This window comes from Chelonoidis abingdonii, chromosome 6, assembly GCF_003597395.2.
Source record: "Chelonoidis abingdonii isolate Lonesome George chromosome 6, CheloAbing_2.0, whole genome shotgun sequence".
Lineage (NCBI taxonomy): Eukaryota > Metazoa > Chordata > Testudines > Testudinidae > Chelonoidis > Chelonoidis abingdonii.
The window spans coordinates 103,840,399-103,864,552 of record NC_133774.1 but is presented as its reverse complement, the minus strand read 5'-3'; the positions used below and the strand labels follow the sequence as shown (position 1 = coordinate 103,864,552).

Below are 24,154 nucleotides of genomic sequence, written 5' to 3'. Positions count from 1 at the left end.
CATTTGTATCTAATGCTTTTGTCAATAGTTCAACAAAAGTCAAAGCAAACAACCCACTACAAACACTGGGGGTAACAGCAACAAGCCTGAATCCTTCACAATTATCCAACCCAGCTGCTCAGTGCCTGTCCAGGCTGCTTTCATTTACAACAATGTCAACAAAAGGCTGAAACCCAATAACTAGGTGAGTCAATACTACCACTGTAAACCCTCTGGAGAAGGAAATGCTGTTCTCCTGCTTTACAGCTCAGCAAACATGCAGAATAATTCAGTCAGATAGACAAGTGCTTGTCTAATCATTTGTTGTGTGAATTATTCAAGGCTTTCCACATAAACTACTAAATGATGTCTCTTCAAATATTTCTGAGGAACTACTGGCTGTCTCATTGTAGAGGAGGAAACAGACAAGCTCTGACATAGCAGAGGACAGTTGTAACCTATGACCTTAAAAAGCATAATGTTCAGTAGGTTCGGTGCTTCTGTGCCCAGTGCTCCTGGCACAATTGCTGTATAGAGGGTGAGGGGCTTTGCACCATGTAAAACAGAGCTCTGGCTACTCATGCCTGTGAATTTATTAATCCCAATGTATTATTCATTTACACACAAACATACACATAATATTAAGGTTGTAACACAGGTGCAAATTGTAGAAACTGATCTCCAGGGATTATTTAAAACTAGGTACAAGTCATACCTATGTTCTCATAGGCACAAAGCAGGCACACATGAGTTTATTCCCAGCTCTGCCTCTGACTTAGTGCATTTTCTCTGGCAAGTCACCTGTGTGTTTCAGTTTCCCCACCATCTGTAAGATGGGTATTAAATGTACTTGTCTCATGGGGTTTTCATGAAGATTAATGTTTGTACAGCTCTTTGAACATGTAAATCCTAGTCAAAAACTAGGTGATAGGTAAGTGCTCAATATTACATTTTCCACCACAATTCTCTCCACTTTGTGCACAGGAAGCAGCAGCCAACTTCAGATGTTAATTTCCTTCTTTTTGTTGGCTGTGGCCACAACTTCATTATGTCATCAATACAATATTTTAAAATCATACTTTTTTTTAAAAAACAGGATCAGGTAGTTAACAAAAGTTTGTGCTTGTTTTGCTCTAATCACATTATTGGCAAGAGTAACACTGTGCATATATACCACTGTCTTTTTTCTAAGAACAGTTTACACAGACGTCTCAGTTTAGAGTTGGTGAGATACATAGTTTGAGCTAGAACACAGTATCAAAAACACTTACGAATATTTTATTTTTGACATCTACAGTAAGCTAAGTCTTAGTGCAAGCTAAATCTCTTTGGGAAAACTAGCTACTATCTGGTTGTTTTAAATTTTAGCAAAATGGTAACAGCAATTCTTACCATATTTCACATTGGACTGCACAGTTTTGTCTTTATAATTAAGGATCACATCACAATTTTCTTAGTAGGGTGTTAATCTCACTGTATTGGCCAAATTCTAACCAACATATTTCTGTTCATAGATATATCAGATTCCAAGACCGGAAGAAAACCGGTGTGATCCAGTCTGACCTTCTGTATAACACAGGCCATAGAATTTCCACACACTAATTCCCAGAGCATATCATCTGGAAAAATATCCAATCTTGATTTAAAAAAATTGTCTGTGGTGGAGAATCCAGCACAACCCTTGGTAAATTTCTAGCCTGAATTTGTCTAGCTTCAACTTCCAGCCACCAAATCACTTTATACCTTTGTCTGCCTAGAAGAGCCCATTATTAGATATGTTTCCCATGTAGATACTTACAGACTGTAATCAAGTCACCACTTAAACTTTCTCTTTTTAAGCTAACTAGATTGAACTCTGAATCTACCACTATTAAAGGCATGTTTTGTAATCCTTTAAATCATTCTTGTGGTTCTTTTCTGAATCTTCTCCAATTTGTGAACATCCTTCTTCAATTGTGGGTACCAGAATTAGACAGTATTTCAGCAGAAGTCACATTTGTGCCAAATACAGAGAAATAACCTCTCTACTGCTACTCGAAATTCACCTGTTTATGCATTCCCTTTTGACTACAGTGTCACATTGGGATGGCCCCCAAATTTTTTTAAAAGTCACTGCTTCCCAGGATAGAATCCCCTATTCTGTAGGTATGGCCCACATTCCTTGTTCCCAGAGGTATAAGTTTACATTCAGCCCTATTAAAAAGTACATTATTTGCTTGAGTCCTATTCACCAAGAGAACTAGCTTGCTCTGAACCAGTGACCTGTCTTCTTCCTTATTTACCACTCACCCAATTTTTGGGTCATCTGCAAATTTTATCAGTGATTTTATATTTTCTTCCAGGACATTGATACAAATGTTAACTAGTATAGGGCCAGGACCAATCTGTTAGGGACCCCACTGGAAAAAATACCTACTTGATGATTTCCCATTTACAGTTATATTTTGACACCTGACAATTAGCCAGCTTTTAATCCATTTGATGTGTTGTGTTAATTTTTTTTAAAAAAAATTGTTCGAGTTTTTTAAAAAAAAATCAAAATGTAGTGATGTCAACATTATTACCGTTATCAACCAAAGCTGTAATCTCTTAAAAAAAATATCAAATTAGTTTGATAAAATTTATTTTCTATAAGCCTATGCTGATTTGCATTAATTACATTACAGTCCTTTAATTCTTTATTAAATTGAGTTCCATATCAGCAGCTTCATTATCTTGCCTGGAATCAATGTCAGACTGACAGGTGTCTATTACCTGGGTTATCCCATTTAGTCTTTTCTGCCTATCTCAGTTACCCTGGTGACAGGTAGGGAAATTTCCTGCAATATCCTTGGGAGACCATATTTTATTAAGTGTATCATTGTGGGGAGGGACTGTATGTACTTCACTAGGGGAGGGTTATCACAGCTCCTCCAGGAAATGAAACACACTACAGGATGATTAAGACAAATCACTCAGATTATAACACTTCCAGAGAGGTACCAACGCCCAGGAAGTTTCAAATTCTGGTTTAAACTGGATTCTCCAGAGTTCAAACAGACAAAGAAATAACTTTTGGATAAAAAGACCAAGCTTAAACAGACTTGTAGCCTTCATTCTGGTTCCTGAGCCAAAGGCTGATATGAACTTGTAACTATAGGGAAAACCCAGTTGTGAAGCTTAAAGGACTGGCACATACCAGTGGCTTGTGCTGGAGTTGGGGGTGACAGCTGGCAAGTTTTGTAACTTGTGTATAAGTTTTTATTGTTTTTACATGCTTTCTCTGTAATGCTTTTACCTTAAGAATAAATGTGCTTGCTTAGAAGAACTTGTGTGGTAACCTGTAACTGCCAGCAATATGCTGGCTTAGCCCTCGGAGAGAAAGCTAAACACAAACGCTGGCCTTTTAGGCAAACTTGCTTGCTGGGGATATCACAGGGGGTTGACCAGGGAGCTGTGAAACCTTAAAAAATCCACCCAGAAGAGTGTAAGATGCAGGTCTCTGCCCAGAACTGGTGAGGGCTGGGAGCTGGAAACCTTTAAGTGGGTACCCTCCAGGGGAAATAGAGGTGCAGTTACTTTGAATCTGTAACAACTGTGACAAAGTCTCTCCTCTACCTTGGTGGGTCCTGCACTTATTGGCAGATTTGCTCACCTCAGTGATCTTCCCCACAGTCTGGGTCAACTCCTCCTGTGTCTGATCAGGAGTTGGGAGGTTTGAGGGGAACCCGGGCCCGCTCTCTACTCCAGGTTCCAGCCCAGGGCCCTGTGGATTGCAGCTGTCTATAGTTCCTCCTGTAACAGCTGCATGACAGCTACAACTCCCGGGGCTACTTCCCCATGGCCTCCTCCAAACACCTTCTTTATCCTCACCACAGGACCTTCCTCCTGGTGTCTGATAACGCTTGTACTCCTTAGTCCTCCAGCAGCACACCTTCTCACTCTCAGCTCCTTGTGCCTCTTGCTCCCAGCTCCTCACACGCACTTCTCCTCTGCCCCCCTCCCCCCCCGACTGGAGTGAGCTCCTTTTTAAACCCAGGTGCCCTGATTAGCCTGCCTTGATTGGCTGCAAGTGTTCTAATCAGCCTGTCTGCCTTAAATGGTTTAGCAAGTTAGTGATTACTCTAGTGCAGCCCCTGCTCTGGTGACTCAGGGAACAGAAAAACTACTCATCCAGTGCCCAGCATATTTGTCCTCTACCAGATTCCTGTACCCCACTGGTCTGGGTCTGTCACACAACCCTTTCAATTCCAACTGGCTAAAAGTACATTGGTCGGTTCAGCAGTTTCAGCATTCTAGCCTAGAGGTGGCAACAGCAATTCCTAGATATTTAGGCCCTAATCCTTTAAGGTGAGCTGCTTGGGTGGACTCTCACCCTACCTTTGGAACCTTACTGAAGTCAATCCAGGTGTTCATAAAGTTAAATACATAAATCACTGTCGCAAGATCAGCACCTTAGCTTGTGCAGTCTGTCAGTAACATTTGTAGGCTGTTTTAGGGGCCATTTAGATGAAAGACAGTTTACAGATACAAGGTTATCATTTCATAGCCTGAAAAGCATGTGAAATCCAGCACTGTTGAGAGGGGAAAAGCAAAGATGTTTGTAAGCTGAATAAATTGCGCAGTTTGGTGCTAAATATCCTGAATAACACAGGGAAGAGGGGTATGCTTTTTAAAAAACTTAAATTGTCTCCCTACTGCAGGTCCCATCAACTGATGGACTAAAGGGTTGAACACCCAAGTGCTATGTCCAGCATACATCATTGCTGGGGATAGCACAGCTATCACAGAACCCTTGATGGAGCAGAGAGCTGTCCTACAGAAAGTGCCCCACCCCCCCTTCCAACACTGGTAAGGCTTATACCATAGAGTGCTTCTCACAAGTCACTGACATGACCCTGTATAGGCTGCCTTCATGCTGGTACCAATGCAGCTTATGTATACTGCTGGGATATTTAGAATGGTTCCTTACTTCATGAGAAAGGCAGCCCAAAAGGTTTCTTTCTTCTAAAGGGCTTATTGATAACTAAGAGGCTTATGAATGCCTCTTACCTTACTACATAAATCCCAGAAGATGATAAATAGGTCACACTTAAAAAAAAAAAAAAAAACCAAAAATACCCCACACGTTTGCAGGTTATTTTAACAACTATTTTTTTCAGACGAGAGGAAAAAGGCATCCAAACCAGACACTTACTTGGGGAAAAAATTAACTCTGGTTTGATATTTTGAATAAATAAACCCTGAAAAATAGTGAGGGAGGCAGTTAATAGAAACACAGCATCTACAGGTAAGGATTCAACATATGTACTGCAAGCATAGGAAAAAAAAAATATGCATGATATTTTTACTGCAATCCATCCACAATGATTTCCTAAATGCTGAGAGTGGAGCCTCATAGCGCATAGTTACATGCCATTTAGGTTAAAATTTGCAATGATTAGTATAAAAAGAGTGGTCAACCTCTATACAGTCTGGCCATTTGGTTTTGCAATAAAGTGAGCATAGAACTAAACAGGATGTGGCTGCAATGACACAAATTTGCATTACGTGCAGTCTATGCTAAACACAAAGCCACACTCTTAAACACCCCTTTCTGACTGAAAAGATTGAGAACAAGAGTGACCCCTCCCAACCTGTCCTTCATACACCTGTGCTTCTATGATAAGTGAACAGATTCCATCTTAGCCCCACAAGCGAAGCTTATGAAATAGGGAAATTTCAAAAGGTAGTTTCCTGTACTATTTATATAAAAAGATAATATAGCAAAGGCAATATTATCTTTTGAAATAAAAAGGTCTTTATGTACTTTAGCTTCATTGTACTGTTTACCTTCAAGTTCAGCTACGACAGGCAGCTATGTAGTAAAGTGAACAAACCTTGCTGAAATTGCTTCCCCCCCCCTTTGCTCATTAAGTACGTATTAACGAAACCTCCACAGCTGCATTCATTGCCTCTCAAGAGACAGAAAACCCAAGGTACAGCTGTGCTTGTTAATATTCGTATGCAAACATGTAGCATCCAACTGGCTGTAATGCTTCACTTAAAAGCACCTCAGTATTCTTTGAAAGCTTGTAGCTCCAAAGGAAAGAGCGATACAGAACAATCTGTTGTCCTCTTAATGCAATTAGCAGATTAAAGCAGCATTTCACTTTCAATACTTCATTAAAATACTGATTGCATCCAGCATTAGCTGATTATATGACGTACACAGTGTTCCCCCTACAGTCCTCTCAGAGACAGTGGAAAATGACAAGGGTAAGCCAAGCAGTTTACAAGTGAGCATCTGGTATTGACTCTAGGAGCTGAACACAAAATTTGCAGTGTAATGTGCCCAAGGGGTGATGGAGAGGAGGAAGTGAGAGGAACTCATAAGACTTCTAGAAGCTAACTACCTTGATGCTATTGTGTTAAGTAATTTCTGTATACCATATCTGAACACCTCTACTCAGCCCACCCCAAAAAATCCCTTACTCACCTAGATTTGAATCCATAACATGAAGTCATGAGAAACTTCCTCTCCATTCTGTTATCAACACAGATTTTTGTTTTATGTTTCTGTTCCATGGTTTCCTTCAAACCAGCCCAATATTTATTTATTTTCTGCTATAATCCAATAAGAACAAAGCAGAAGAGTGGTAAGGTCCAGTAAATTGTGATATAAACACAAGTGATTATTTCAATTTTCTCGTCAGATTATTTTTTCACAGCGGACCAACAAACCCAATAATGCCTAGATTTACTAGAAATTTTTTTTTATTCATTTCCCCCTGCAGCAGAAAGTAAGCTAATAACGTCCCATTGAGAGTGCTGTCAGGCTAAATCCCTCAACTACTGAAAGCACTGCCTGGATAAATCTCACTTCACTTTCCATTCTGCCAACCACTTAGGGCAGGGCCCAGGGGAACTCTTCAGCTTATCCCTCCTCACGCAATGTCACAAGCACAAGCCAGAGTGGCCCAATCAGTGCCAAGAAAAGAACAAACTAAAAAAGATTAATTCACAGATGTTCATGCATTTCACATACACTGTGCCCTATGGTCCGTTGCTAGGGCAACTGGAGACCACCAGTGTGCGCTTTATTGGCTTTATGAAGTGCGTCTCGGGGACTATAGTCCGAGAAATGCTGCATGATAATAGTGAGGCTTTCCAGAAGCCTTGTTTTGTGTTTATCCACATTTAACCCTCTGAGTATTAAGAACATCGCTCTGCACATCCTATGCACAAAAAAAAGGAGGAGAGGAGGAGAAAAAATTGTCTGTTTTCAACCTAGAAAGGCTCAAAAGCACTTCCTGAGCTTCAATTTCAGAAAGGCGCATGTTAAAATTCTGACCTATGGGCTGCAAGTAAATGAACTCTTGTATTTATAGAATGTGTAACATGATGTTGCCCCATCCATGACTGAGGCTTAATGGTCCTACTGCATTTTAAATAAAATAATAAAATCTACAGACTGACTCTGGATACCACACACTTTCTCGGCAATTTTAGATGGAGAAAAGAAAAAAACAAACAACAAACAAACAGTTTTTCAACTCCATCACAAAAAAGCAGCACATACCTCAAAACTTTGTGGTCCTTGTAAAAGGAAAAATAAAATCCTTTGTTCATGCAATGTTCAGTGTTACGGACTACAACATAATCTATAAATTCACAGAAATCCTAGAGCAATAAGCCATCTATGATTTGGCTACTCCGCCTCGCCCATACCTTAGTTTCAATCCTTGGCTTAATCTGAGTTCATTCGCCCTGAAGAGGCCTGCAATCTGATTTTTTTTTGGCGGGGGCGGGGGGAAGAGAGGGAAGGAAGAGAGAAATAGGGAGATAGTGTGTGTGTGGGGGGGGGTTGGGCGTTAAAATCATAAATGTCAACTCTTAGAGCAGCAGCATATCAAGCGTTAATTCAAAAAAGAGAGGGGAAAAGAGAATGCTAGCAGAATAGATCAATAGAAGAAATTGCTTACATTCAGATTCACAGAAGGAACATGCAGAGACAATCATTTCCTGGGAAAAGCTAAAGCCTAATGAGAATTTACTCTGTCTCTTTTATTCAGACAACCAACCCTTTCGTGGCAGGGACTTCCTAACTGATAGAAACCCAGGGCCCCTTAATAGGATTTCCATATTATTTCCAACACCTGCCTAGAAGTTATTTGTTTACATTGAAGGAGGCAAGATTCTCAAATCAGACATCTGCTTCTAGTTCAGGCATATCTTAGGAAGCCATCTAGAAAGCAGCTTTGTTGCCATGGTGACATTTTTATTTTCTTCCCTTAGTTGGCTGACAAAGATTAGCATTTCCAATTTTATTTTGTTCTTCAAAAGGCCAAATGTCACTCAAGAAAACACAGAACTTTTAAAATTGCTATATAAAATAAAAGTCACACCAAAGTTTATTTATTTAATTATTTAGCTTATTAGAACAGTATTGGGAAGAAAAGATGGGAACAGGTGGTATAACTTCCTTGGAAATTCCTCTCATTGGCTGGTGCTTACTGACTGGGATACTTATTCTGCCCCCCCTTCTTTGCCCCTCCCATCGCCCCCAAAAATTAACACTTTGTAATTCACGATATACTTATGAATTCTCCATAATAGCTCACAAAAGCACTTTAACTTTGGAAGACATTGGAAGAAATAGTCTAAGAAGCTGACAACAGAAGACAGGAGTGCTACCGGGAAAATACTTCTGCTTCACTGTGGGAGACAATGCAGTAAGTGTAATTTAATACAAATATTAACCTGCTATTAGTGCTCAATGACTTCTGGTCAGATGAAAAGTTAGGAAGTTTTGATTTTTTTTCTAGTACTTAGCAGCCGAAGGTGATTTCTCTCCCCTTCCTTCTTTATTTTTTCTCCTTTTAAGAAGTGTTTAGAGTTTCTAATGGATCTATTATTTTGCATTAAAATAAAGAACATTTCAAAATAACTGAGATCCATGGAGTATTTTAAGAGAATTTAAAATTACACACTAACTGCTCAATGTAGAAAAAAATCATGAAGATGAGGGAAATCTCTAAAATAGAAAGCAATCAACTCCCTTCTAGATATTGTTTTGATAAAGTTTAATTAATACTACCTATTTTCCTCCTTCACTTGGACTAAAAACTATTTGAACATGAAGAAAAAAGTATGCTCTTCATTCTGGTTTTGTTCACTATGAATAAATTGTGGCAAATCTTGAATGCCAACATCTAAAATACTAATTATGACTGTACACTTATATTTCAATTTCAAGGAATACAGTACAGAAAAACTTTCCTTCTCTTCTCCAAAATAGTGCATTATTGAAGATACTGTGTTCAAGACGCCCGCTTCAGCCATCTCAACAGCTCTTCACTGCAGCAAAACTTCTTTTTCTACTCTATCATGTGAAGTCATAATTTTATATTATTAACATCACAGTCTTTTGCCATGGAAATAATTAGACATGACTGCTCAGGTTAGAAATTATAACCCATGTAAGTGTTTGCTTCCTGGGTGATAAGAGTATCTGGAGAGAGAATATTTGAGTTACTTTAAATCAATGAGTGGCAAAATAAAGTTTGATAGTGATAAGCATTGTATGAGTTCACCCAATATATGCACTGTGGCATACTGCAGCCACCAGAAATTGTCACTGTAGGTAATTCTTCTGATAGAATAGGAGGGGGCAAAAGGGTGGTGTATAGTTTGTATATAGTGTAGGGAAAAGGAGTTCAAGAGACGTATGTACAATATACAGGAGATGAAATCATCAAAAATAGCCTGAGAAGACAGCATGTAATCTGGTTTCAAAAAAGTTGTTATTAAATTAATGCTCTACACTGAACAAATATACTCCAATGGCTTCGTTTAAAAAGTCAAGTGATATGACACCAAATGAAAGAAAAAGACAAAAGTGAGTTTTTAAAAAATCTGTAAGGGAGCTATTGACCTGGAGATAAAGTTTGCCGTTTTAAATACTTTGTTTAAAAATTACAAAAACATAGTGACGTGTTACTAATCAAACAATGGAAGTTTTATTTGTTTTAAAAGAAATGCCAAAAATCAGCTATGTAAGATAGACCAAGAAAAAAAAAAAACAGGGCCCTGCTAATTAATGTTTGTTCTGCTTCAGCAGACAGTTACTGGACGAGACTGCAAAACACAAGCATGTCTCACCCAATCACATCATTAATCTGTTCATGTTCACCACCTGAGGACCAGCTATGCCCCAAAGATACTTATTCATCTGTTCAACAAACAAAAAACAAACAAACAATTACAACACATTTTCGAGAATTAGGGCACCTGTTCCATTCTGCACTGTCTACATGTCCAGAGGCAGATATCAATTAATACTGAATAAATTACTGTATCATAAGCCAACAGAACAAAAAAAGTTACTAATTATACTTTGATATGTCTACTCAAAAATATCAGTGTGCCTAGTGAAAATTCAACAAGTCCTTTGTGGAGCGAACTGTAGCTCAAATATGCTTAACATAAAATGAGCACATCACTAATGTAAAAAACAAAACATATGCTGATCATTGCTTTTTTTGATAAAAATGCACGTTTTATGTTCAACACACAAAAAGAAACAGCGGTAGGGAGAAAAGTGAAAAACACTTCTACATCAGCTCAGATGGTGATATTTTTATTTTAACCCACATCAGCAGTACTTTTCAAATGAGTGGTGTTTGTGTGTGATAAAAAGAAAACAAAATAAATTCTGTACTTCTTTAGAGACATATTTTGGGGTATCTTTAAAATTATTTATACTTAATAAATGCTTATATATAAAAAGTGGTAGATATGTTGGAGGGTAGGGACAGGATACAGAGGGACCTAGACAAATTGGACGTCTGGGCTAAAAGAAACCTGATGAGGTTCAACAAGGACAAGTGCAGAGTCATGCACTTAGGACAGAAGAATCCCATGCACTGTTACAGACTAGGGACCGAGTGGCTAGGCAGCAGTTCTGCAGAAAAGGATCTAGAGGTTACAGTGGACGAGAAGCTGGTATGAGTCAACCGTGTGCTTTGCCAAGGCAGCCAATGGCATTTTGGGCTGTATAAGTAGGGGCACTGCCAGCATATCGAGGGATGTGATCATTCCCCTCTATTCATCTGGAGTACTGTGTCCAGTTTCGGGCCTCATTCTACAAGAAAGAATCCAGCGGGGGGCAACAAAAAATGGTTAAGGGGCTGGAGTACATGACTTATGAGGGGAGGCTGAGGGAACTGGGATTATTTAGTCTGCAAAAGAGAAGAACGAGGAGGGATTTGATAGCTGCTTTTTCAACTACCTGAAAGGGGGTTCCAAAGAGGATGGATCTAGACTGTTCTCAGCGATACCCAGATAACAGAACAAAAAGTAACAGTCTCCAGTTGCAGTGGGGAAGGTTTAGGTTGGATATTAGGAAAAACTTTTTCACTAGGAGGGTGGTGAAGCACTGGAATGGGTTACCTAGGGAGGTGGTGGAATCTCCTTCCTTAGAGGTTTTTAAGGTCAGGCTTGACAAAGCCCTGGCTGGGATGATTTAGTTGGGGATTGGTCCTTCTTTGAGCAGGGAGTTGGACTTGATCACCTCCTGAGGTCCCTTCCAACCCTGATATTCTATGAACTCAGACTTTTATTCCAACAATATGATTGCAATTTTAAATTATTTATTTATTATTATTGCTTATTTCTAATTGCAGTAGTGTCCACAAGCCCCAGGCAGAATTGGGACCCCACTGTACTAGACACTGTATGAATACAGACATGGGCTCTGTTCCAAAAAGCTTACAATCCAATTTGAAACAAGATGAAACAAGCAAGAAGGAGTAGGAGGCTAATAGTAGCAGAACCACACAGTTACATAGTTTAGCTATATGCCCAAAATGATGGTTCAAAATGCTTTTATAAAAAATTACAAAGAAAACAAATACCATCAGCTATCTCTGACTGTCCCACAACATAGCCGACCCATAGATGGCCCATTTCTTGTAGGTGTCATAGCATAGAGAAAGCTACACAGGAGGGAGAGACCATTAAACTTACATCACTTGCTCCTAGATGGTACTTTTCTCCACACATACGTCATCTGTTTCCTTACAGGATAATTTTGCTACAGGGAATTTTATTAGGGAACAGAAGAAAACCTGCTACCTCTTGTTACGGGAAAATCTGGCTGGATTGTGGAGGGACATTAGGAGAAGAGCCAGGTCTCCTATTTGAGCAATTTCTATAGACATGGAGAAATCCCGGAACAATTTGCCATCAAGAATCAAGTTTTTCCATTGCAAAGTGCTTAGGAATAGCTTTTAAAAATAAGCCCCATTGAGTTTTAATGCTTGCGAGAAGGAGTCAGACAATGTTTTGTAAAAGGTAAATTTAAAATTTAAAAAGGTCTATGCTCCATCGCAGTCCTTGAGACATCAGCACTTCTAGACGTGCCCCTGTGATTCACCTCTCCCTTCTGTTTGTCCTGCTGGCTTTGTATCTGTACACAAAGTTCCCATGACCCATTTACTGAGTACTGAGTTTTTCCATACTTTAACTTTGTAAAGGATTCTGAAGACTAAATCCAACCAAAAAAAAAAAAAAAAAAATCAGAAAGCTCCAAAAGCTTTCTTCCTCCCTGGACCCTATTGCGTTGATGCTGGACAATCTCATCGTTTTCTAGAAGGTTCCTAATTAGTTTCAATTGTCGTCTGCTTACCCCAGAGATGAGTCTGGAAGGATCCAAGTCTGGTTTGGTTTATCAGCAGAAAAATGTTCCATTTAGAAGGGTGATATAAACTGAAATATGATTGTGCCTTTCTTGTTTGCACCACTGCCTCAAGAACTGGCTTTTCATATCCATCTGCCTTACTTCACAGTTCTAACCATTGATTTTGGCTTTAATGTTCAGCAAGGACATGAATGAGTTTTTTTTTTTAAACCACATTCCCTGAAGAGTCTGTAAAATCTTGTGTGTAAGAAGTACTACCTGTTCCTTCTCTTCCCCTCTCATGACCCACACCCTCCTTCTTACCTATAGGGAGTAATTTCATACAGTGGATCCCTTTGTATGGATTCAAATTTAAATTCTATACTGTTAGTGAATCAACTGTTACCTTCGTCCCCAGACAGAATTAAATGTATGATAAAGGCCGGTGTAATTATGGAGGGCAAGTTCAATGAAGACAACTGGCTGACATGTCAAAAGCCCTGGAATCAGTGGCAACAGAATTTTTTTTATTTTTTTAAATGAAGGGGGGGGGGGGGGGGGGGAGAGAGAGAGAGAAGCATACGACTGAATTCTTTTCTTCCTTCTTTATACCAATAGGTAAAAGTACCCTAATTACCTGAATCTTACAATAAAGCATAAATTTATATTTTATGAGCTATTCTAAGATCTGCCCTGCTTAATAATCTATATCATCAAGAAAACACTTTAAAAGTTCCTCTCACAATTAAACCCAGCCACACAACCTTGTATAAATCAAAATTTTGCTACCATATCAAAACGTTACACTGGGGCTGTATAATGTTGCCCATATCCTCATTACATGCTACACTAATTATTACCAGCAGATTCAGGATTTTCTGCACATTAGAGGCTTTTAGAGGAGCTATAAAAAATTTCAGGCACCATTAATTTAAATTTGTATTGAAATTTCCTTTTGACAGATGGCCAAAAATTACTTATTATTTAGAGTACCAGAGCTGCCTGTTTGCACATTAGAAGAGGAAAGGGGAAAATTAAAAGCAAGAAGGAAATTTATGTCACGTTCATTACCTGTTAAATGTTAAGGAGCATTATCCTGCATGAATAAATTATTTCATACAAGCACACAGTCTCCAGCCGCTGGCAACTGGCACGTTCTGGCTGATAAAAACCATCTCAAGTCACACAGCAGACAATCATAAAAGCCTCTCTTAACCAGGAGCCACTTAAGGGAGGACAGATCAATAGAACAAGCGACTAACTGCTACTCTGGGCATCGCTGAAAACATTTAAGGAAATTAGCAAACTATTTCACCTTGCAAAGCTGGCAGCAAGCCCTAAAAGCTGACACAGTCCAACTCATAATTTGAACACTATACAAGACAAACATCTATTTATAGCTCTCATTGCATCATAAATCAGTACAAAATAGTCGCAGCTTTCTCTCTAGCCACACGTATGATCATTCATTGAATCCCTCCACATAATTGCAAAACAATTTACCTTTCCAGCATGAATACAAAATATAGTGTATAGCCCTCACCTCTTTTTTTGGATGGATGAGGAGGGAGAATAGGGAAGCAAGATTTATTCTGTACTATTAGCACTATACTATTTTAATATAGTGATTAGTTAATATATATGTTAATAGAACTCTATTCAGTTTTGTGTATGTATGTGCATTCTGCAAATGTGCATACATAACTCATAAAGAGAAAACAGTGAAGTTTTATTGTGGCTTCAGATTAATTAGATGATACAGATAGAGGAGAATTCCTGGGTAATTTTAGTCTAATGTGTACAGATTTACTTATATATTTTTAATCAGAGCTTAAAAAAAAAAAAAAGTCACTGAACTATTTGTCCAGGGTGAGTAGGAGATGCAGTGTCATTATCTCCTGTACCACCTAAGCTTTTGTTTAACAACAAAACTCCTGTTTCCAACACTTCAAGGGTAGAGAACTTAAATAGACAGAAAAACTAATGCAGTGTTGTCTTTGCAAGTCTGCAGAGCCTCTGCTGCTCACAGTGAAAACCGACAGTTCATGGCTGATATTCAGACACCCTTATGGCCAACAATAAAACTGACAATCGGATCAATTTCATTGTGCTTTGACTTGGCGAAGTTGTCAGTGGCAGTTAAGGCAGGCTGGGGAAAGTTTAGAGTAGAAGACACACCCAACCTGCAGCAACAAGACCAAAGTAACACCCTCTTCATCATTGCATCCAAGGGATTTGGAGGTGAGAAGGGGGAACCGAGAGTAGCCAGAGAAGAGCTTGGGGAGGAAGGAATAAAATTTATCAGAGATCTACTAGCTAGAAGATAATATGACAGACAAAACTCCAGAGCAGAAAACTCAGGTAAGAATCCTGACACCTTACCCTTCCCCAGAAGCTTTTTGTCAAGTGGAATAAAGGGTGATGACAGTGAGTTATCAGCTGTGTCATCCCCCTGGACAATGCGATTGACCTGACAACCAATATTTTGTAACCATGTGGGCAGTAAATATGGTCATCTGACTATTAGGCTTGGCAATATTACCACACACCTATGTCAGATTTATTCAATTAATATTTTTCTGCTATTTGACCAGCACTAGTAGTAAATTACATTTTTAAATAAAAATTAGAAAGTTGACTGAAAATTTGTTATAAAACTGTTAAATGAACACAAATGTTTTATTCCTTTGGGAGGCATGGCCAGAAATACATTCCCCCACCCCCATTTCATACTTGATAGTCTGTTTAGGCTTATTCTTATGCCTAGCAGAAGACAGGTACATTTTTTAAAATCTGGATTTGGAAATTCACACACACAATTTGATTGTACTCCAGATATGGATGAGCATCCTGGTATATGCGCTTATACAAACAGAAAATAGACTAGTACATTCGTAACTATGCAAGTCACTCTGTACATGTCATGGGTCCCTTTATAAATATTGGAATTTATATGGCCTTGCAAACACTCATGCTATCTACCTATACAGATTAATTCAGGGTCAGGAAATTATTTAGGGAATGTGGAGAAAAGGGGAGGAGTGTGAGGGGATTAATGTGATGGTCATCTTTTATGGGCTTGAAAAAAAATAGGTCACCTATATCACTTCAGATAAGGCTAAAGAATAAACCATTTCTAACAGGGATAACCCGAGAGGTTAGGAGAAAAAGAAAATTTTATTTCCACAGCTTGTACAGTTTATTTTTCTTTCCACCTTTGCAGACAAGTTTATATTTTTAATATATTCAGAGTATAGGTCTGCAGTCTCCAAATAGTTAATACCACCTGCTAGCCCATTTCCCCTCCGCCCCCTTTGCTCTCAAGTGGGACATAAGAACTGCTCTGCTCTTCCAAATGTAGGAGCAGGATGCAATTCTGAAGACTCAGCCAATGAGAAAAGATGGGATAATTAAACTCATTGGCTAATAAATCATCCTGCAATCCTAGACATGTATATTATTAGACACTTTCTTAATGAAATACTGTATCTATGTGAGATTCTGCTCATCAGTACAAACATCACAATCCAGTTTCAATTCATGACATTTTGTACATTTCTAGTTCAAACTGCAATAAAATGTACTGCACAGTTCTTTTAAGTTGCTCCTTCCACCTATGAAATAGAGTCCTACCTTTATGGAGTCTCTGTCTGCATACAGAACAGCAGCAACACAAGCAGGAAGAGGAGGTGGTGGCAGGGGGAAAATACAAAGAGAAAAGTACTAGTTAGTTTACATAAAATTACACATTTATCGTACTTGGAAGAAAAAATCATGATGTCTTAAATAATAAATTGCACAGTGTTAACTTCTCTGTACAGTTAATTATTAATATTGTACAACCAGATTTATAAGCCCCGATTTCCACCATTTGAACACATTTTCTTATTGTCTACAATTAGGTAATAAATACTGGAGCAATTATATGGGAGTTCTTGTGAAAACTGTTTTCTTAGAGAAGAGACAAGCAAAAAGCACCGACGAGCTAAGCCTTGTGCTCATCTAGCAGCTCCTACCTCTTTGATGATCATTTTCATGATGCTTCTTTTCATCTTTAATTGGTAGGTGGGACTGTCCGCCCAGCGCGCTGGATAGGGCTAGGAGGCCAGCACTGCTGCCAATTGGTGGGATAGCTGGAGGCTGCAAGCCTGAAGGGTGCGGAGTGAGAGGCACTGGGAGACCATGTCCATGTGATAAATGCTGGGCCTGGAGTTGTTGCTGCTGTGAGAAATTTAACACAGATATTGAACTTGTTCTGAGAAAGTGGGTTTAGACTATTGATACGTATAGACATACGTCGATAAACACACACATTTTGTGTTTTCAAAGATGACTACATATTTGGGCACAATACTGACTTTAAATCTCATTTAGATTGGATGTTGAATTAACCAAGAAAAAAAAAATACTGAGAATCAAACAGATTTGCCAGTTCTAGTTAAACTCGATTTCCTCTGACAGAAGTCATGGATTTTCTTCTTACAGGAAGAGACACTCCACATACATGTCTAATCAAAACATGTGAATAACTATACAAGCAGTTATAGCAGGGAGAAAAAGCTGAAAATTGAGAAAATTAGTGTTAAACAGTTCTCCCAGTGCTACTACACAGCATGCAGTGAGAGTTAATTTGAAAGAGAAAACCTGAATTAACAATCCAGAAAAGGAAACTGGTTGCAGCCACCGTTTTAAGCCCTTTAAGTGTCCTCAGCGGTACTTCAGCAAATTACTAAAGAAAATCTAATGTAGCAAGGCTTGGGTCCTCCTGTAGGCTTGCTCAATAATGCTGAAATAATTGGGCACTCTGCGCACGTTTAGTGATGCTCGAATGAAGAGCTAGAGGCCTGCCCTTGTACTCTTCTCTAGCTGCTGACTCTGTGTTGTGACAGGTTTATTTGAGTGGGACTGTGATGCATGCACCAGTAACTGCGCTGACAAGAGTTTAAAGTCATTTTTACCAGTACACTGGCAACACAGAGAAAACCCTTGAGAGGTTAGAATTGGAGTGCTTGACCTCAGCCAAGGCTGCATCAAGCTCTGTGCTTTACTAACCATTGTGGGGTAGATGGTTTGTTGTAGTTATTGAATGGGAAGAAAAAAAAGGGGGGGGGGGCATGTTACGTTAACTATATCCCATCAGGGATCTGCTCAGCTCAAGACTTACCCAATAATAGTCAGTCAACCAAATTTTTGTTCATACAGTTACTAGATCAGTTTTAAAATTTGCTTTTACTTTTAGAGTTGCCACTTCTCACGACTAACTAATGGTAAATCAAATTCCTTATTGTGAGATATCTGGTCCTGCATTTTTTTAAAATCTTTGATTTAATAGAAAATTTACCCTCCAACCCACCACTCCGTCTTCTGATTTTAATGGATCAAGGTGCTTATGGACTGTCCATTAGTTCTCCCTCCCTCCCTGGCTTTAAACCTGAATCAAGAATGAGTTTGGTTTAAAATAGTATAACTAATATAAAAAATGATGAATAGTTTGTCTGAAACATTACTGGTAGGTGTTTGCATTTTCTAAAGACGCTACTCTTAAAAACACAGACACCTTTCATAATTTTTGAAATGTAACACTGGTTTTGCAATCAAAATGGGTAGAGCCAATCCTACCCAACCCCGCCCTTGTCAATAAAGCAAAAGCAGCAGAATTCTCCTGGGAACAGGGAAGGAGTAGCCAGCTCTAAACCTGCTCATCAGCCAATATCATTCTAGTAAGGTTCCACTCCTTGTGGAAAGCATCAAATGTGTGTGTTTAATGCTCTTATGGAACGATGCTTTATTGCTCAGAATTTAAAACGACAACGATGCATTGTTTAGCTGCAGGGGTTGAATGTGGCTGCTTTGTAGCTACTCAGCAAGATGGTATTATTTATTTAGGAGAATGACACGCAGTACTCCAGCAACAAAGTTTTTTGTTTTTTTAAATAAAAAAAGCATTGGGAAGAAAGCCGCCAAACTGAGAACTGCGCATAAACTGATACAGCACTGTCTGCCTGGGTCTGCAGAGAGCCTCAAATGATAATTCAGAGGAGTCAGAAATTCTGTCCTCAGTGGGGTGTTAACGCGGACAGAAAATAATGTCAACATTAACTATTTCCCAGAGGATCAAATTACACAAGAAAAAAAGGACACTCGTGATGTACAGTACTGCAAAAATCTACAATGTATTGTGTGTCTGGTGGCTATACCTTGATTTGTAGACAGAGCTTGGGGAATATCATTCCCCCCCCCCCCTTACCCCAATTCCATCCATTTTTCCGCTGACATTTCTAAAGTAAGCATCTGCTTTCATCAGTACTATAGTGGTACCATGCTCTGTATCACTGATGCAGCAAACAGCATTAGCATTTTCTATAAATAAATTAGATGTTATAAGCAATATGCATGACGACACCTTTGGTAGAAGTTGTCTACATGTTTCCTTTACAAGGGTTAATCCTCAGTGGCTTCTAACTTTCTCAAAGCTGTATCTTCAGATGAAATTTGGCTCACTTGCTCTTGGTCAAGAAGTGATTTGTTTTCTCTGCCGTTTAATTAAAAACAGTTGAGCTGTTTTCAAGCATGAAAGGAGTGGGAGGACAAAATGGCAGCTTTTTCTGCTGGGGAAAAAATAACCCATTTTATTGTTGTAATTATTTTGCTCCCTTTACCCCCTTCCTTTCTTTTGTTACCTCCTAATTATATAAACTTCGAAACACTCGCATATGTGGTTTGCTTTACACACACCCATTCCTGTGGACTACAATGGGATTATCCACGCACATAAAGTTAAGCATGTGCTTAAGTGTCTGCAGGATTAGGGCATAAGAGTGTAAACTCTAAGGCAGGACATATGTCTTTCTATTTGTACTGTAAACTGTCCAGAATAATTTTGGGTGCTTAATCATAACAATTAACTCGATTGAAGCAGCTTTTTTTTTTTTTAATCTAAAACTGGCTGAGAAGTACAGTACAGAATACTGCTGCATGTATTTGTTATTTCATCTAGTGCAGTTCAAGACAGAACATTACAAAGGTGGAGAGGAATCAAGTAAGTGAGAGGCAACCCAAAAATGCAAATATTTTAAAAAATACATTAAGCAAAATGCTTGTTGAAACAATCTAGGTATTTGAAACGGAGATCAAACGTTTGAAAACACATCAAATAAAAGATAACATCTGTTATTAATCAGTATTTTAAGAGATTCTCTAAGATTTTTCTTACAGATACTCTACAGTGACATCCTCGTTTACAATTGTGAAACTACTCTTATCTTCTAAATGGATAGTTTAAAGTATTTTACAAAAAGTTTCTCTATCTGGAGACTGAATGTCATTGATTTCTACCAAGAAGATTCTAAATATTGATGCTAAGCTTAACTCCCTTCGCCCATCATCTTAAAAAAAATAATCAAATTTATAGTAAAATGTGATAATAAACCCACTAACAAATTAGCTTCTAATGTTCTCTAGTTATAGTCAGCACAATCAAAGCGTATTTTCCTGGAAAGGATTCAAGTTTCTACTGGATACTTTCCAAGCAGCTCTGTGTCAGAGTAATCTACCGCTTTTCCCTTTATAGACCCTGAAAACTCACTGCTATTATCCAAACCACCCAAACATCCTCCTCTAACTCGGAGACATTTTTGATGTGAACAAATGAATCGCTCAAAGACCTACTTTATATCTATATATTCTGCATGTGCACACATACATGCGTGCACACACTACTTTCAACAGAGTAGAGGAGGGGAGGAAACATCAAGGAAGTATCCAGAAAAAAATATTCTTATTAGATTTCATAGATTACATGATTGCTCAGGTCAAATCATAATTAAGACCGCATCACATATAAAACAGTTACAAGAAACTGAAGCAGGTGAAAGGGAAAGGAAGGACAAAAACCCATGGAGGGGGAAGCAGTTAATATCAATATCTGGTTTAAACATCAGCAAGTAAAGCGATTAAATAAGAGGAGATTAGAGTACTTTGGCACCCATGACTCTGGGTGTGTTAAGAAAAGAACACTGTCTTGGAAATCCTGCATCTAACATGACATGCACAGACCTCCTAATATCACCTGCCACAATTATCACTAGCTGTATACTTCCTCCAACAGTCACACAGGTCTCCCTTCTGAGGTAATGCACAACTCCTCCCCGCCCCACACACAGATTTTTCTGATAACCTAATGAATAATCTAACAGTAAGAAAAGACATGGTAAAATCAACTGCAAAAGAGATCCATGCAAGAGCCCCTTCATAAAGATGAAAAATCTTGCTAAATGTATGCAATATATAAGACTGGTTTGCTGTAACTGAGGTAGCAGAATTCACGTAACACAGAAGATGGCCTGATTTCTTCGAAGTCTCACTACACAGAGAGCCATCACTTTGCAAATTGCAATGCTTGGTATGGGGAGTGGAAGGGTATTAGACACAGGTGAGCTCTCAGAACAGTTCCTTCTCACATACAGAGCTAATTTACTGGAAAAAGCTGATGGATTTCATTACTGACCACAAAGAGGAACAAGAGTGCTTTCAATGAATGCCTGTAGTAGGGAAAGACTGGGAAGAGAAAGTAAAAAAAAAAAAAGAGGCAAAAATGAGACAGAGGAAAAAAAAAAAAAAAAAAAAAAAAAAAAAAAAAAAAAAAAAAAAAAGAAAAAAAAAAAAAAAAAAAAAAAAAAAAGACCACAGAAAAAAACCAATGGCAAATTTCTTATTTCTTCACAGACATGGATTTAAATCCTAGAAACACTGGACAATGTGAAGGAAGGAAAGGGAACCAGGCTTGGATGACTGGAGAGGGAAGGAGATAGTCTACTTCATATCATGACAGTGACAATTTAAAATAACTACATATACAAAATACTGAAGAAACTGTTGGAAGCACATATTACCCAAGTGCCTCCAGGATTCTTTGAATGGTGTAGAACAGTGGGCGCCAGTCGAAGGACCACTTCGGCGGTGGAGCACCCGCTGAAATGCCGCCGAATTTCAGTGGCATTTCGACGGGGACGCCTCTCAATGACGTCGCTTGCCATCGACAAGCAATGTCAGCGAGAGGCGTCCCCGCTGAAATTCGGGGGCGATGCCTCTCGATGACATCACTTGTTGGCGACAAGCGTCGGTATACAGAGGTGTCCCCGCCAAAATGCCGCTGCGGCATTTCGGCAGGTGCTCTCCTGGGGCCAGGATGCGGGCGCATTAAGATGCCCCTGCGGGCTCATTGGGCACCACATTGAGGACCCCTGGCCTAGAAAGACAAACCCAGAAACACCAAGTGGAATGAAAGACAAAATATGAGTACATTTCCATTTTTCATCTTGAGTACAGATACTATGTATCACCATTTATCCATTCTGTACAGAGATTTCTTAATCAACAACATAGCCTAGGGCTATAAAAGGAAACAAAAAACCAAACAAACAACCAACAGAAAGGAAGATTCAGCCAAAGAAATGCAGCAAACCCTTTATAAAAGAACACATGTTTAGTCACTTGCAAAAATCAGTGTGCACATTTTTGCAGAGCATTTGGAATTCAGGATCTTATTTTAATGACAGGAGTTCCCACTCACATATTTTTGCATTATAACTAAAGGCTTGTCCATCCTTTAAATGCTGCAGTGGCACAGTTGTGCCACTGCAACCATGCTGTAGGAGCACGTCAGTGTAGATACTACCTACGCTGATGGGAGGCATTCTCCCTTTGGCATAGGTAATGCCACCTCCCCGAGAGGCCGTAGCTAGGTTGATGGGAGAATTCTCCCGTCAGCCTGATGCTGACTATATGGGGATGTAATTAAACTCATCTACATCACTCAAAAATGTCGATTTTTCCCATCACTGTGCAACGTCAATATGGTGACCTGGATCACCCATGAAAAAAAAATTACCGGGTGCTTAGCACCCACTGACAGCCAAGTTCCCCTTCCTCCCACCCACTCTCAGTGCCTCCCAATCAACTCCTCCCTCACCCTCCCAATGTCTCCTGCCCACTGTGGATCAGTTGTTCTGCAGTGTGCCAGAGGTGCTGGGAGGAAGGGGGAGGAGCGGGGGAAGGGCGGAACTGAGTGGCAAAAGGCAGGGTGGAGCATTGGGGGAAGAGGTGGAGTACCCCCAGGGAAAGTTGCAAGCCAGCACCTGTGATGCCGACCTAATTTTCCAGTGTAAACTAGGGCCTGGATGGTAAGGAAGAGAAGAGAACATTATTTGGAATCACTTTCTGGATAAAGGGCAGAAATTCTTGCAAAAAAATTATTCTACTTAAGCCCTTTTTTAAAAATGTCACCACTGTCAACTGCTAACTAATAAAAGGGAACTTTTATTCTTCATGGATGACATTCACCTGTCGCAACAGAAAAGGAAGAAGTCTCCAACTATAGCAGAACCTCCAACATTCCACTTGCAGGGTGCTGGCAGGGGCACTGGGACCTACACCACCACCTATGCACAGATCAGAATGGAAAACAGAAAGATGAGGGTGGTCTGGCAAGGGCTAGTAATGGCAACAATGAGATTACAATTACACACACTCAATGGCAACAGCTGCCCACACATAGATGTAACACCTATTTCAGCTAGATGCTCTATCCACACACTGAGGGAAATGGATTTAATCTCCATACCTCTTGTGTGTGTGTCTCCTTGCACAATGCCTAAGAGACTGTGGAGCATTTGTGTCATGCACTTATAACTTAGAGGCTACAGAAAGGTTTGGTGGGAAGAGGGAGAGGGATGTTTGCACCACACCCCTTTCTTTATGGGTGGATGCAAGGAGGTCCATAAACTACAAAATAGGCGGTCCTAAAACTTCTGTTGTAAAATAGGTTCATGGTATGAAAAAAAGTATGGAACCACTGATCTATGGAAATTTGAAGGAATGCCAAATGAGATTCATGAGTCATACTACAGAACCTTTAGGGGCTAGAAAAGTTTAGCAATGGCCCTCACCACCTACAGGTTTGAACTTGGGGCCTGTAGATCTAAAAAGTGAGCTTGTATTGCTTGAGCCATTAGCATGGAGTCAGCAATATACTCAAAATCTCTGAGGTCTAGCCACTAGAGGAGGGCAAAGAGCCACATTGAGTTTGCCTGAGTTACATAAGAACACAAGGCCCGACATTAAAAACAAATAAGTTTGTATTTTTTTATCTTGCTTTTACATCTAAAATGATTCTTCATCCTCTTGGTTCTTAACTGCTAGGCATAAAATTGCTCGATGGCTATTTTTAATATCCACATTGACTAATTCTTATACTATGCAACATTTTTAAGTATTTAAATGTTAATATTATATGCCTGTTTTTACAGACACACACCTTCAATTTCAGCACACCTTTTACTTGGGATAGAAATTTGTTAGTAGGCAACTTCTTGGCATCAATCCATTCTTTTCAATACATTCTGTTCCTCAGGAGATCTCCACTTATGTTACACTTCTGCTCATATTTAGGCCAAATTAAAAAATTCCCATTGATCTCAGGGAGAGAAGGATTGGACCCACAGACCACAATTCAGTACTGACATAAGCGGACACTCC

The 24,154-nt window shown here is 39.2% G+C and overlaps 1 protein-coding gene across 8 annotated transcripts in view; it reads right to left on the bottom strand.

The window, feature by feature from the left end:
- Positions 1-24,154, bottom strand: part of LOC116834810 (transducin-like enhancer protein 4) — a 117,603-nt gene that overhangs the window by 37,790 nt on the left and 55,659 nt on the right. For 4 of the 8 annotated variants that reach the window (XM_032797122.2, XM_032797126.2, XM_032797120.2 and 1 more), the window contains 2 exons: positions 16,636-16,837; positions 16,253-16,269 (listed from right to left, as the gene is read on the bottom strand). In XM_032797122.2, the coding sequence (XP_032653013.1) occupies positions 16,253-16,269; positions 16,636-16,837 (219 nt within the window). Of the gene's footprint in view, positions 1-16,252; positions 16,270-16,635; positions 16,841-24,154 lie in introns of all 8 variants that reach the window. The other 4 variants (XM_032797125.2, XM_032797119.2, XM_032797123.2 and 1 more) reach the window with 1 other exon arrangement.